General features: G+C 42.0%; 1 protein-coding gene across 1 annotated transcript; it reads left to right on the forward strand.

Annotated features, from left to right (window-relative positions):
• Window positions 1-4,911: 4,911 nt before the first annotated feature.
• Window positions 4,912-10,923, forward strand: DEFB116 (defensin beta 116). The gene is made up of 2 exons (XM_045883844.1): window positions 4,912-4,978; window positions 10,685-10,923. The coding sequence occupies exons 1-2, from the start codon at window positions 4,912-4,914 to the stop codon at window positions 10,921-10,923; spliced, it is 306 nt and encodes a 101-aa protein (XP_045739800.1).
• The last annotated feature ends 799 nt before the right edge of the window (window positions 10,924-11,722 follow it).

Genomic DNA, 11,722 nt, shown 5'->3' on the forward strand with positions numbered 1-11,722 from the left:
TACAATACATCATTAGTTTTTGATGTAGTGTTCTATGATTCTTTGTTTGCCTATAACACCCAGTGCTCCATGCAATATGTACCCTCCTTAATACCCATCACCGGTCTAAACCATCCTCCCACCCCCCTCCCCTCTAAAACCCTCAGTTTGTTTCTCAGAGTCCATAGTCTCTAATGGTTCATCTCCCCCTCCGACTATTGGGTATTTACCCCAAAGACACAGATGTAGTGAAAAGAAGGGCCACATGCACCCCAATGTTCATAGCAGCAATGTCCACAACAGCCAAACTGTGGAAAGAGCCAAGATGCCCTTCAACAGAGAAATGGATAAAGAAGATGTGGTCCATATATACAATGGAATATTACTCAGCCATCAGAAAGGATGAATATCCAACTTTCGCATTAACATGGATGGGACTGGATGAGATTATGCTAAGTGAAATAAGTCAAGCAGAGAAAGTCAATTATCTTTTTCTTTTTTAAAGATTTTATTTATTTATTTGAGAGAGACAGAGATAGCGAGCCTGGAGGAGAGGGAGAAGCAGGCTCCCTGACCTGAGCCAAAGGCAGACACTTAAGTAACTGAGCCACCCAGGTGACCCTATATGTCTGTCTTTATGTTAGTAACACACTGTTTTGTAGCACTGTAGCTTTGTAGCAAGTTCTAAAATCACAAAGTATGAGGCTTCCCGCTTTGTTCTTTTTTGAGATTATTTTGGTGGTTCAGGGTTTCTTAAGATTCCATATGAAATTTAGAATGGATTTTTCTATTTTTGAAAAAAAATTGCTGGGATTTTGATAGAGATTGCATTGAATCTGTAGATTGCTTGGGTAGTATTGACATCTTAAAAATATTAAGTCCATGGACATGGGTGTCTTTCCATTTATTTGCGTCTTTAGTTCTTTAGACATGGTTTCTTTCCCTGTTTGGACTTTCTTAAAGTCTTTGTCTAGAAGATCCAATGTATGGGCTTCCTCTAGAACACTTCCTATTGATTGTTTTTATCCCTGTGTATGAGTCATACTTCCTTGTTTCTTTGCATGTGTGAATGTGTCCGAGTTTTTCAAAGCCCGTATGGACATCACCTTTTTTTTAATTTTAATTTTTAAAGAAGATTTTATTTATTTATTTGACAGAGAGAGAGACAGCAACAGAGAGCACAAGCAGGGGGAGTGGCAGAAGGAGAAGCAGGCTCCCCGCTGAGCAGGGAGCCAGATGTGGGACCCAATCCCAGGACCCTGGGATCATGACCTGAGCCAAAGGCAGACACTTAACCCACTGAGCCACCCAGGTGCACCCCCTGCTCATTTTCTAATTGGATTGTTTGTTCTCAGTCCCGCTCTCTCTTTTTATCCTCTCATACGGGACTTAGATGATTTGAATATTAGCTCTTTTGTTATTGTCCCACAGGTGCTTAAGACTCCATTTGTTTTTTTCAATCTATTTCCCCTCTGTTGCTCAGATTGGATAAATTCTATTGACCTTGGGTGCCTGGGTGGCTCAGATGGTTAAGCGTCTGCCTTCGGCTCAGGTCATGATCTCAGGGTCCTGGGATCGAGTCCTGCATCGGGCTCCCTGCTCCTTGGGAGCCTGCTTCTCCCTCTGCCTCTCTCTCTCTGTGTCTCTCATGAATAAATAAATAAAATCTTTAAAAAAAAAAAATTCTATTGACCTTTCCTTAAGTTCATCAGTTATATCATTTATCATCTCCACTCTACCACTGAATGCCTCCAGTAAATTTTTAAAATTTCAGTAATTATATGCAAACAATGAATCATGGAACACTACATCAAAAACTAATGAAGTACTGTATGGTGACTAACATAACATAATAACAAAATTTTCAGTAATTATATTTTTCTTTTCTGAGATCCATTCAGTTTTTTAATAGCTTCTATTTATTTGCCAAACTTTCTACTTTTTATGTGCTTCAAAATTATTATTAATTGCTTCTTGAAATATTTTATGATGACTGCTTTAAAATTCTTTTTTTTTTTTTTAGATTTTATTTATTTATTTGAGAGAGAGAATGAGAGACAGAGAGCACGAGAGGGAAGAGGGTCAGAGGGAGAAGCAGACCCCCCGCTGAGCAGGGAGCCCGATGTGGGACTCAATCCCGGGACTCCAGGATCATGACCTGAGCCGAAGGCAGTCGCTTAACCAGCTGAGCCACCCAGGCGCCCTGCTTTAAAATTCTTGTCAGGGGGCGCCTGGGTGGCTCAGTTGGTTGGGCAGCTGCCTTCGGCTCAGGTCACGATCCTGGAGTCCCGGGATCGAGTCCCACATCGGGCTCCCTGCTTAGCTGGGGGTCTGCTTCTCCCTCTGACCCTCCCCCGTCTCATTCTCTCTCTCAAATGGATAAATAAATAAAATCTTTAAAAAAAAAAAATTCTTGTCAGGAAATCCCAACATCTGATTCATCTTGGTATTGGTGTCTATTCATTGTCCCTGGCCCTGCGCACCGCTCCCCCCCCCCCCCCCCAATTCATGTTGTTATTTTTTTGTTTCTGGCAAGAGTGTTTTTTAAAAATTGTGTTCTGGACATTTTGGATATGATATTATGAGACTGAATAATTCTTCTTCTCCTCTTCCTTCTCCTTTTTCTTCTTAGCAAGCAATCCTCTGCTGAGACATAGCTTGACGCTGGGCACTTGTATATATTTAATCTTCCCTTTGGATTGTGCTGGCAAAGCAGGGTGGGGGAAAAGCAAAATGCTTACTAGCCCTGACTTACACTATGTTATTCAGTCTCCATTAATGGTGGGTGGAGAAGGAGGCTCAGCTACCCCCAGGCTTTGTTGACACTACTTCACAAGAGAATCAAAGCAACTCCTACTTCTGCCATTTAGGAGATGGAAGATTACCTTCCCATATGTCCCCACCAACATCAGCTGGTGAGGAAGTCTGAGCACTGCTTTTATAGAGAGGGGGTGAAAATCATGGGTAGGGTGTGAAAACCTTCTGAAACCATGGGGAAAGGAGGACTGAGATTTTTCCATTAGTGTTGTTGGAGTAGGGTGAGTATTGCCAAGATGGTTTTCTGTCATTAGGCTACCCTTTCCGTAGTCCTTTGGCCAGGTATAGGCTTTTCTTGGAGAGTGTTTCTTTATTCATTTATCTGTTGATGAACGCTTGGGTTGTTTTCATGTCTTAGATATTGCAAATGATGCTGCAATCAACATGGAAATGCAGTTATCTCTTTGAGATAGTGATTTCACTTCCTTCAGATGTATATCTAGAGGTGGAATTCCTGAATCATTTGGAAGTATTACTTTTAGTTTGAGGAACCTCCCTATAATTTCCCATAGTGGTTGTCTCAGTTTACATTCCCACCCACAGTGCACAAAGGGTTCACTTTTCTCCACATCATCACCAGCACTTGTTACCTCTTGTCTTTTTTGATCATAGTGATTCTAGCCAGTGTGAGGTGATATCTCATGGTTCTGATTTGCATTTCCCCAATTATTAGTGATGTTGAGCATCTTTTCATGTACCTGTTGGCCATCTGAACATCTTCTTTGGAAAAATGTCTACTCAGTTTGTTTACCCACTTTCTAATTGGATGATTTGTTTTTTTGTTTTTGAGTTGTATGAGTTGCTTATATATTTTGGATATTAACCCCTTATCAGAAATGTGGTTTGCAATATTTTCTCACATTGTAAGTTGCCTTTTCATTTCTGCTCTGCCTTTAATTCAGTAACTGAAATAGTAACTCTTTCTCTATTTTTTCAAGTGTTAGAGTTGCTTATAGTGGGATGGCTAGTATAATTCCATTTACCCTTGGGAGGACTAGTCCAGTTCCATTTGCCTTGTTGTGGCAAGATGTGGCAATCTTATCTTAGACTTTTGAAAAGAGCCTTTTCATTCATTTCCAGACTTCCATTCAAAAGACTGGATCCAACCCACCCACCTTCCACATGATTCATTGGAGTATAAAAAGTCAATGTGGTTTCCCCCCAAAAGTTCTTTCATTACCATTTCTCAAGAGAAGAGCACTGAATTCCTCAAACTAAATTTATTATCTTGAACAGTGAGTTACTCTCTGATTTTTAGCATTTGATTATATTTTTGTCTTATCTCTCATTTCTGTCCTTGCACTCACAGGAAGAATGGAAAACCCCAAAGACATATACTGTCAGACAGATATCATTTCTAATCTAGGCTCTATGTCTCATCAGATGTGTGGCTTAGGAATGCTTAGTCACCTCTTCAAATTTTCTTGTCCTCATCCATGAAGTGGAAAATATTACCTAACCTCACAGTGTTGTCCTAAGTGTTCAGATCTAGACCACAGTATTTAGTACAGAAACTGACATGTGGTTGATTCATGGTAAATATGAACTGCCATTATCTTTGCCTCATGTCTTTCCCTTCCTTCACCCATTTATACTTCCCCTTCAGTTTATCTTCTCCACCTTTTCTTTGATCCTCATTGTCTTTCCCTTCTCTTTTGTTAGTCCTTGACGCCTAGTATTGGATTGGATATGCAGTAAGTACTACTGACAGAGGGGGACACTCTACTCTCAGGAGGATAAAGACAAATGTTTAAGAAAGGACTCCTTATAACTATCTATTAGTTTTCTGATTGCTTGCTTGATTCATTCACTCATTCAAATTTGTCTCACACAAAATGCCAACTACCTCTAATTTGCCTTTGTTTTCTTCTGGGAAGGAAAGCCCACTATGACATGGGTGCCGCTGGCAAATCTCCCATACTTACACAGAGTGCCCGGCTGAGATATGTGATACATGTTATCCTTCTGCCTGGCTGACCCCAGGTATGTCTCATCCTTTTTAGTTCACTGCACACAACCCTGGCCCATTTCCAAAACTAATAAAGGCAGGGCATTGCTCTGCTGCAGTGATCTCTGTTCGGTCCTCTGCAGCACAGCCCTCCATTCTCTCAGGACATGTCAGTCATGAAGCCCTATTTAATGACCATTTCCATCCTTCTGATCCTGGTTCGTAAGACTCCAGGTAACTCAGGCCTCTCTCAAAGGTTCTGGGGTCTTGCATGTGGTATTGTTATCTTGATGACCTCTGAGATGACTCCTACTCACATACCATAGGCACTACCTATGGCCGTTCTGGTCTCAGATAGGTTGTGAATGTTACTCCCATGGTCCATCTCATGTCAAGATCTCTCCTGGTTCTTCTCTGCCAAGATAAATTTAAGAGACTGTTGCTCCTGCTGTTCCTGGCATAGTGGAGTATTGAAGCATGAAGCATTTTAGGTGGTACTGTCGGTGGGAGGGGAGCTTGATGCATACATTAGATGTGAGAGATTGGATCCAAGTTGGGGAGCTATTAGAGGAATCAGTGGTAGTTTGGGAGAGTGAGTTGTGGGGCGGATGGTATATGACTTTGAGAGAGAGTAATATTAGAAAAATGAGTGGGAATGAGGTGAGGGTGAGCAATTCTGCTTATAGCACTGGGCTGGACTAATCTTCTGGTGTAGTCTGGAGAGGGAATGGTATTTTTGTTGAATGGAACTGGAGGTGGAGTTGTGTAGAACTGAGAGTTAGGGTGAAGGTGGTGGTTGGGCTGTATTTTGGATTGATGCTGTGAATTGGAGATGGGTGGCTTGGCTAGTGTCATGTTTGTGTTAAATTTTATAACTGAGCCTTAGGTGGTTAGAGAACAGATGAGGCTGCGAGTTGGAGTTAGGTGTTTGGTTTAAGTAGGTGTATTATCAAGTGGGGCGTATGTGGGGTTTATCTGGGCTAGGGTTGGCTTAGCCTGAGTTTGAGGGTAATTAAGCTTGAGAAAGACAGTTTCATTCATCACAGCAGAGCTGTGGCTATTGAAATGGGGAGAATGAATGCTGCATGAAAAATATCTGGTAATGTTTTCAAATTCTTTTTTTTTAAAGATTTTATTTATTTATTCATTCGAGACACAGAGATACAGAGAGAGAGAGAGAACATGAGCCGGGGGAGAAGCAGACTCCCCTCAGAGCAGGGAGTCCAATGCGGGGCTTGATCCCAGGACCCTGGGATCATGACCTGAGCTGAAGGCAGACACTTAACCATCTGAGCCAGCCAGGCGCCCCTGTTTTCAAATTCTTAAAAAAGTTTCTTGAGTATGATTTTCAGGGGCACTGAAAAGCAATACATGTAACTGTAGGCAGTGAGGAAAGATGAAATCAGGAAGCTGAAACGTCCTCAAGTGTCTCTCCTCAAACCTTGGCAAGTACAGAGAGACATGGGAGTAGTCTCATCCCAGCCCTATAGAGAACTAAGGTTGTCTCTCCTTCCTTGGGATTGAGTTCAGGGTCACTGTTTTCTCCTCTTTCCCTTTCTCCTCCCTCTCCTATTCCTCCTTCCCCTTCTCATCCTCTTCCTACTTCACTTTCTCCTACCCCTTATTTCTTACCCTGTCTCATCCTCTTTACTTAAGAGACACTTGTTCTCATTCAGTAAAGTTCAGTTTCCACGTTGGAGCAGTGGTAGAAACCACAGGTGGGTTTGCAAATAACAACAACAAAGGAAGACAGCATTCTATGCTTCAGAAGTTGTACATAGTGTTGCTCCCTTAATAACCATTCAATACTTTCACCTGGCAGAATTAATGGGCAGGAACTGTTCTGGACAAACTTTTTTAGGATAATCAAAGTCATTTTTTCCTTTCATCACTCCAAACATAGGCTTAGAAAATTCAACTGTTTGAAAGACAAGACTCTGTCTTTTAAATCTATGTATTCCTGGTGCTGAGGTGAGTGCTTTTCACAGAATAGGTTTTAGTAAACATTTATTGAATGATTGAATATATAAATGACTTATGCCTAAAACATATATATGGGTAGGAAGAACCTCAGAAGTTAGGCAGGGAAGGATCATGTTTGGGATGCACAGGTGGCAGAGAAATCATGTGTTACATTGCTTTTGGCTTTGGATGGGACTATTAGAGTCTAGAGCATATGTTTTGTTTTTCAATTTATGATATTTTTATTTGCTCTTAATACAAGTCCAAAGTGGAAAATGAGCTGGGCAATGTCTACAGGTCAATGTGAGAAAGTCAGGCAGGATTGTGGCTCTCACTTCAGGCAGGAACCAATGCATATTTTCTGGGACACTTGTGCAAAGCACGTTTGCTGTGGCCTCTCCTCAGACCTATCAAATCAGAATCTCTAGAGACTTGATGTGAGTATACTTAACAAGTCTTCAGGTTATTATAAAGTATGACACATCTTATTTTTTTTTACAGATTTTATTTATTTATTTGACAGAGAGAGACACAGTGAGAGAGGAACACAAGTAGGGGGAGTGGAAGAGGGAGAGGCAGGCTTCCCGCCGAGCAGGGAGCCCGATGCGGGGCTCGATCCCAGAACGCTGGGATCATGACCTGAGCCGAAGGCAGACGCTTAACGACTGAGCCACCCAGGCACCCCAAGTATGACACATCTTATTAACAGCCTTTTTCACAAACACAGTTGAGATTTTATGATTTGGTGCAAACTTTCTCATTCCCATTTCTCACATTGGGAGACTGGGTACAGAATACAAAGGTCAGAGGCAAAGCTGATATTTAAAAGTAGATCTCAAAATACAGAGAGAGCCCAGATGTCCATTGACAGATGAATGGATAAAGAAGATGTGGTGTATATATACACAATGGAATATTACTTAGCCACCAAAAAGAATGATATCTTGCCATTTGCAACAACATGGATGGAACTAGAGGGTATTATGCTAAGCAAAATAAGTCAATCAGAGAAAGACAAATACCATACGATTTCACTTGTGTGGAATTTAAGAAACAAAACATGAACATAGGGGAGTGGATGGAAGAATAAAATAAGATGGAAACAGAGAGGGAGACAAACCATAAGAGACTTAACTCTAGGAAACAAACTGAGGGTTTCTGGAGGGGAGGTGGGTGGGTAGATAGGGTAACTGGGTGATGGGCATTAAGGACGGCACTTGAAGTAATGAGCACTGGGTGTTGTATGCAATGGATAAATCACTAAATTCTACCCCTGAAATGAATAATACAGTATATGTTAATTAAATTGAACTTAAATAAAAATTTTTTAAAGAGAATTTAAAAAATAAATTAAAATTAAATAAATAAATAAATAAATAAATAAAATCAAAGCAGGCCTCTGACTTCAATTTGGAGATGGAGGGATGATCAAAGGTGATGTTAATTTGATGTGGGTATTAGTTTCTAGTGATGCAGAACAATACAGGGTTAGAACAGCTGCAGGATTGAGAAACTAGAAATATCTACAACAAAACCTTTGTTTATTTAGCCACAGTAAACAGAATCCTCCTGGGCCTGCCTTGACCTGTTTTCTCTATGGAGAGAGTGAGGGAAAGGTCAGCTTGCCTGAATATCATTCCTGGTATCTATATTCTTATTCATCCTCTGGTGACTACAAAGAGGAGATCTTGGGTGCCCTGGCTTCCATCCACTGTATTTGGGAGAAAATGAAAGTCCACCAGTTCAAATGTTAGCCAGAAGAGTATGGGTGTCACTCTAGCGAGGCCCCCTGAAGACCTCCTCCTTTTTTAAGTTGGATGGTGCCAAAGAGAGAGAGGCTCCATGATGAGGGTGAGCATTAAAGTAGGAAACACAGCAGTACCATGACGTTGGAACATGGATGAAGGGGTACCATTTTTTACCTCCTTGCTCTGGTTAATCAGCAGGCTGGCTGATGTAGCAGCAATTGAGTGCCTTCTCTGGGCTGGAATCCCAATTTCTGGGGCAGTTCATATACATACCAGCGCCCAAATGCTATGGGATGTCTACCACTAAGGCATTTTCTTTTCTACTTTCTTTCCCCTCACATTCTCTGACTTCATCTAAACTTGGGACATTTTACATTCTTTTGTAAAAATATTATCAAAATGTTCTTTTTCTATGCAGGAAATAATGTCAGACTTGCTTGTCCGGTTTTTATTAATGTGGGTGGGCATTGGGGCCCTCTGCATACTTCGCACTGAGTACACGGCCTGGCACAGAGTGAGTGTTGATGAATGGGTGTGAAATGAGGGGACGGGTGGAAAAGGTCCTGGAGTGTTAAGCTATGGATTTTAGACTTCTATTGATAGCTGAAGAAGTTCTTATACCTGAAGACATGCAGGAAGATGCCACTCTGTCCTAGAAATCCTATCATATAGAGAGGCAATGTGACACAGAGAGGAAAGCGAATGGGCTTAATATCATATAGAGAAGAAATTGAATCCTACGATGGTCAAGTACAAGCTATGGAAATGTGGACAGAACAAGAGTTCTCTTTGAGCCTCAGTATCTTCATCTAAAGAACAGAGATAACAATAGGCTTTTATGAAGGTTCAATGAGATATCATTTGTAAAATGCCTGACACATAGTTGATGTTGGGCATGTGACAGTGATTGTTAGTATTTTCTTTGGCTCCTTTGTCTTTGAAAGTTCCAATAGGTAACTAATACTATTGATGACTAGTATTTATAGAAGTCTAACTAGGGCGCCTGGGTGGCTCAGTTGGTTAAGTGACTGCCTTCAGCTCAGGTCATGATCCTGGAGTCCCGGGATCGGGTCCCGCATCGGGCTCCCTGCTCGGCAGGGAGTCTGCTTCTCCCTCTGACCCTCCCCCCTCTCATGCTCTCTCTATCTCATTCTCTCTCTCTCAAATAAATAAAATTAAAAAAAAAAAAAAAGAAGGCTAACTAAGTGTAAGGAACTTTGTCAGTGGTATTTTCAGCTGAAGAACCTATATACACATGCACATATCTGGATGATTGATATATAGCTATCAATACTCATGAATGGGCTTTAGTCATATGTGGAGAGTGTGTGGTAGAAGTCTGTATGTGAGCACATGTGTATATGCTCAGTTTATGTGAATATGGACATGTGCATATGGGCCCGTGTGTGCACACCGGTGTGCTGCTCATGTACGTGCGGTATCGATTTCTGTGGGGCCAATGTATAAACACGAGTGATGCATATTTGCTCGAATGTTTGGAAGTACAACGGCATGCCGGGGCTCAAATATGTGTGCCCTGCCTCAGAGTGGAGCCTGGCTGTCTGTGAGAGAGCTCTGTGTGAGGAGCACACATCTGTATGGGCACTTGAAAATGTGTCCAAAATGTGCTCACAGGAGCAGCCCTTGAAGCCCTGGACCCTCAGGAAAAGACTTTCATATCAACAACACTGCCTAATATTTCATTACTTCTTATTATGCACCAGATACTCCTCTGAGCATACTATATATGCTAATCTAAGCATCACAAACGGTAAGGAGTTGGCTCTATTATGACACCCATTGTGAAAATGATGCAGTGGTGGGCCGGAGAACCGAAGTAACTTGCCTAAGGGTGAGGAGCTATAGTGATGGAGCCCAGATTTGAACTGAGGTGGTTTTTTTTTTTTTTTTTTTTTTTTTTAAGATTTTATTTATTCATTTGAGACAGAGAGAATGAGAGACAGAGAGCATGAGAGGGAGGAGGGTCAGGGGAGAAGCAGACTCCCCGCCGAGCAGGGAGTCCGATGCGGGACTCGATCCCGGGACTCCAGGATCATGACCTGAGCCGAAGGCAGTCGCTTAAACAACTGAGCCACCCAGGCGCCCGAACTGAGGTGGTTTTGACTCCAGATCCTGTTAATATGCTCAGGGCTTGTTCTCTTTAAATCATGCTTCCCCACTCCTATTATCACTGCTGCAAGGAAACTAAACATGGCTATGTTTTCCCCAGGTGGCCTGTTCAGATCCCAGTATGGCAAGAGCCAAGAGCCCTGGATTCCATGCCAGCTTTACCATGGCATGTGCAGACACGCTTGCAGAAAAAATGAAATTCAATACTTAACCTGCCCAGATGATCAAAAGTGCTGCCTGAAACTTTCTGTGAAAATAGCCCGTTCTAACAATGTGAAGGATTATGACCCTGACTCCAACCTGTCAGTTACAAACACTTCAAGCTATTCTAGAATTTGAGTATCACCAACTTACCCCCTCCTGGAATGATTCTTCCCTCATTCTGGAATACCCTCGCCATAAAAATACATTCCTTCTCATGTTGTGTGTCTTTCATCTGTGAGCAGTCATCACTGGGCAGGGGAAGGTTAGGCTGGAACTGGGGAGCAACAGAGTATAGGAAAGGACCCTGGCCAAGAAAGTAAACAGTATGCTAGAATAGCTCTGTAGTGTTGAGGGTGCCAGGAAGGGACGAGATCACATTTCTGCTCTGCTTTGGTACCACCAGGAGGGTTGTGATTCATTCTAAAGGCTGCAGAGTAGATGACAACTGGATTGAGTCTGGATGATCCCATGAATATATGGGGGAGATTGCTGAGTCCTCGGGGTAAACATTGTAGGATCAGGATAAGGACAAGAGGGTTGCCTCTGACATTTAGAGAACCATCCTGGTCTGTTTGGTATGATGTGGTATCCTCAGGAAGAACCAGAACCAGATGGAGGACTAGAATTGAGTGTAGGAATTTGTTGGACAAATTAGGGCAACATTTTCTAAGAGGTAGAGCTGTTGGAAAGTGGACTAAGCAGGCTTGCCCCTCAGAATTCTCCCAGTTTTGAGTCTGGAGGATCATTTCTGGGTGTGAGGTAGAGGTGTTTGTGGTTATGGTGTTAGAGAGGGATTTGGAACAGAAGCTGGACACTGTACTTGGTAAACTTTAAGATCCTTTCCTTCCTGAGAATTTAGGGATATTGTTTTTCCACTCCAAACTTAGTCACAACTAATAGTTGACATGCTATGGAATTTTCATTGTGTTATGTG

The sequence above is a fragment of the Mirounga angustirostris genome, unplaced genomic scaffold (genome assembly GCF_029215605.1).
Source record: "Mirounga angustirostris isolate CCGP_5_RB_7025 unplaced genomic scaffold, mMirAng1.0.hap1 SCAF_10, whole genome shotgun sequence".
Classification (NCBI taxonomy): Eukaryota; Metazoa; Chordata; class Mammalia; order Carnivora; family Phocidae; genus Mirounga; species Mirounga angustirostris.

What these genes read in the sequence shown, in the direction of transcription:
- DEFB116 (XM_045883844.1), top strand. Translation starts at nt 4,912, where the DNA reads ATGTCAGTCATGAAGCCCTATTTAATGACCATTTCCATCCTTCTGATC. An exon ending in CCTGGTTCGTAAGACTCCAG is followed by an intron (nt 4,979 to 10,684) that starts GTAACTCAGGCC and finishes TGTTTTCCCCAG; the next exon opens with GTGGCCTGTTCAGATCCCAG.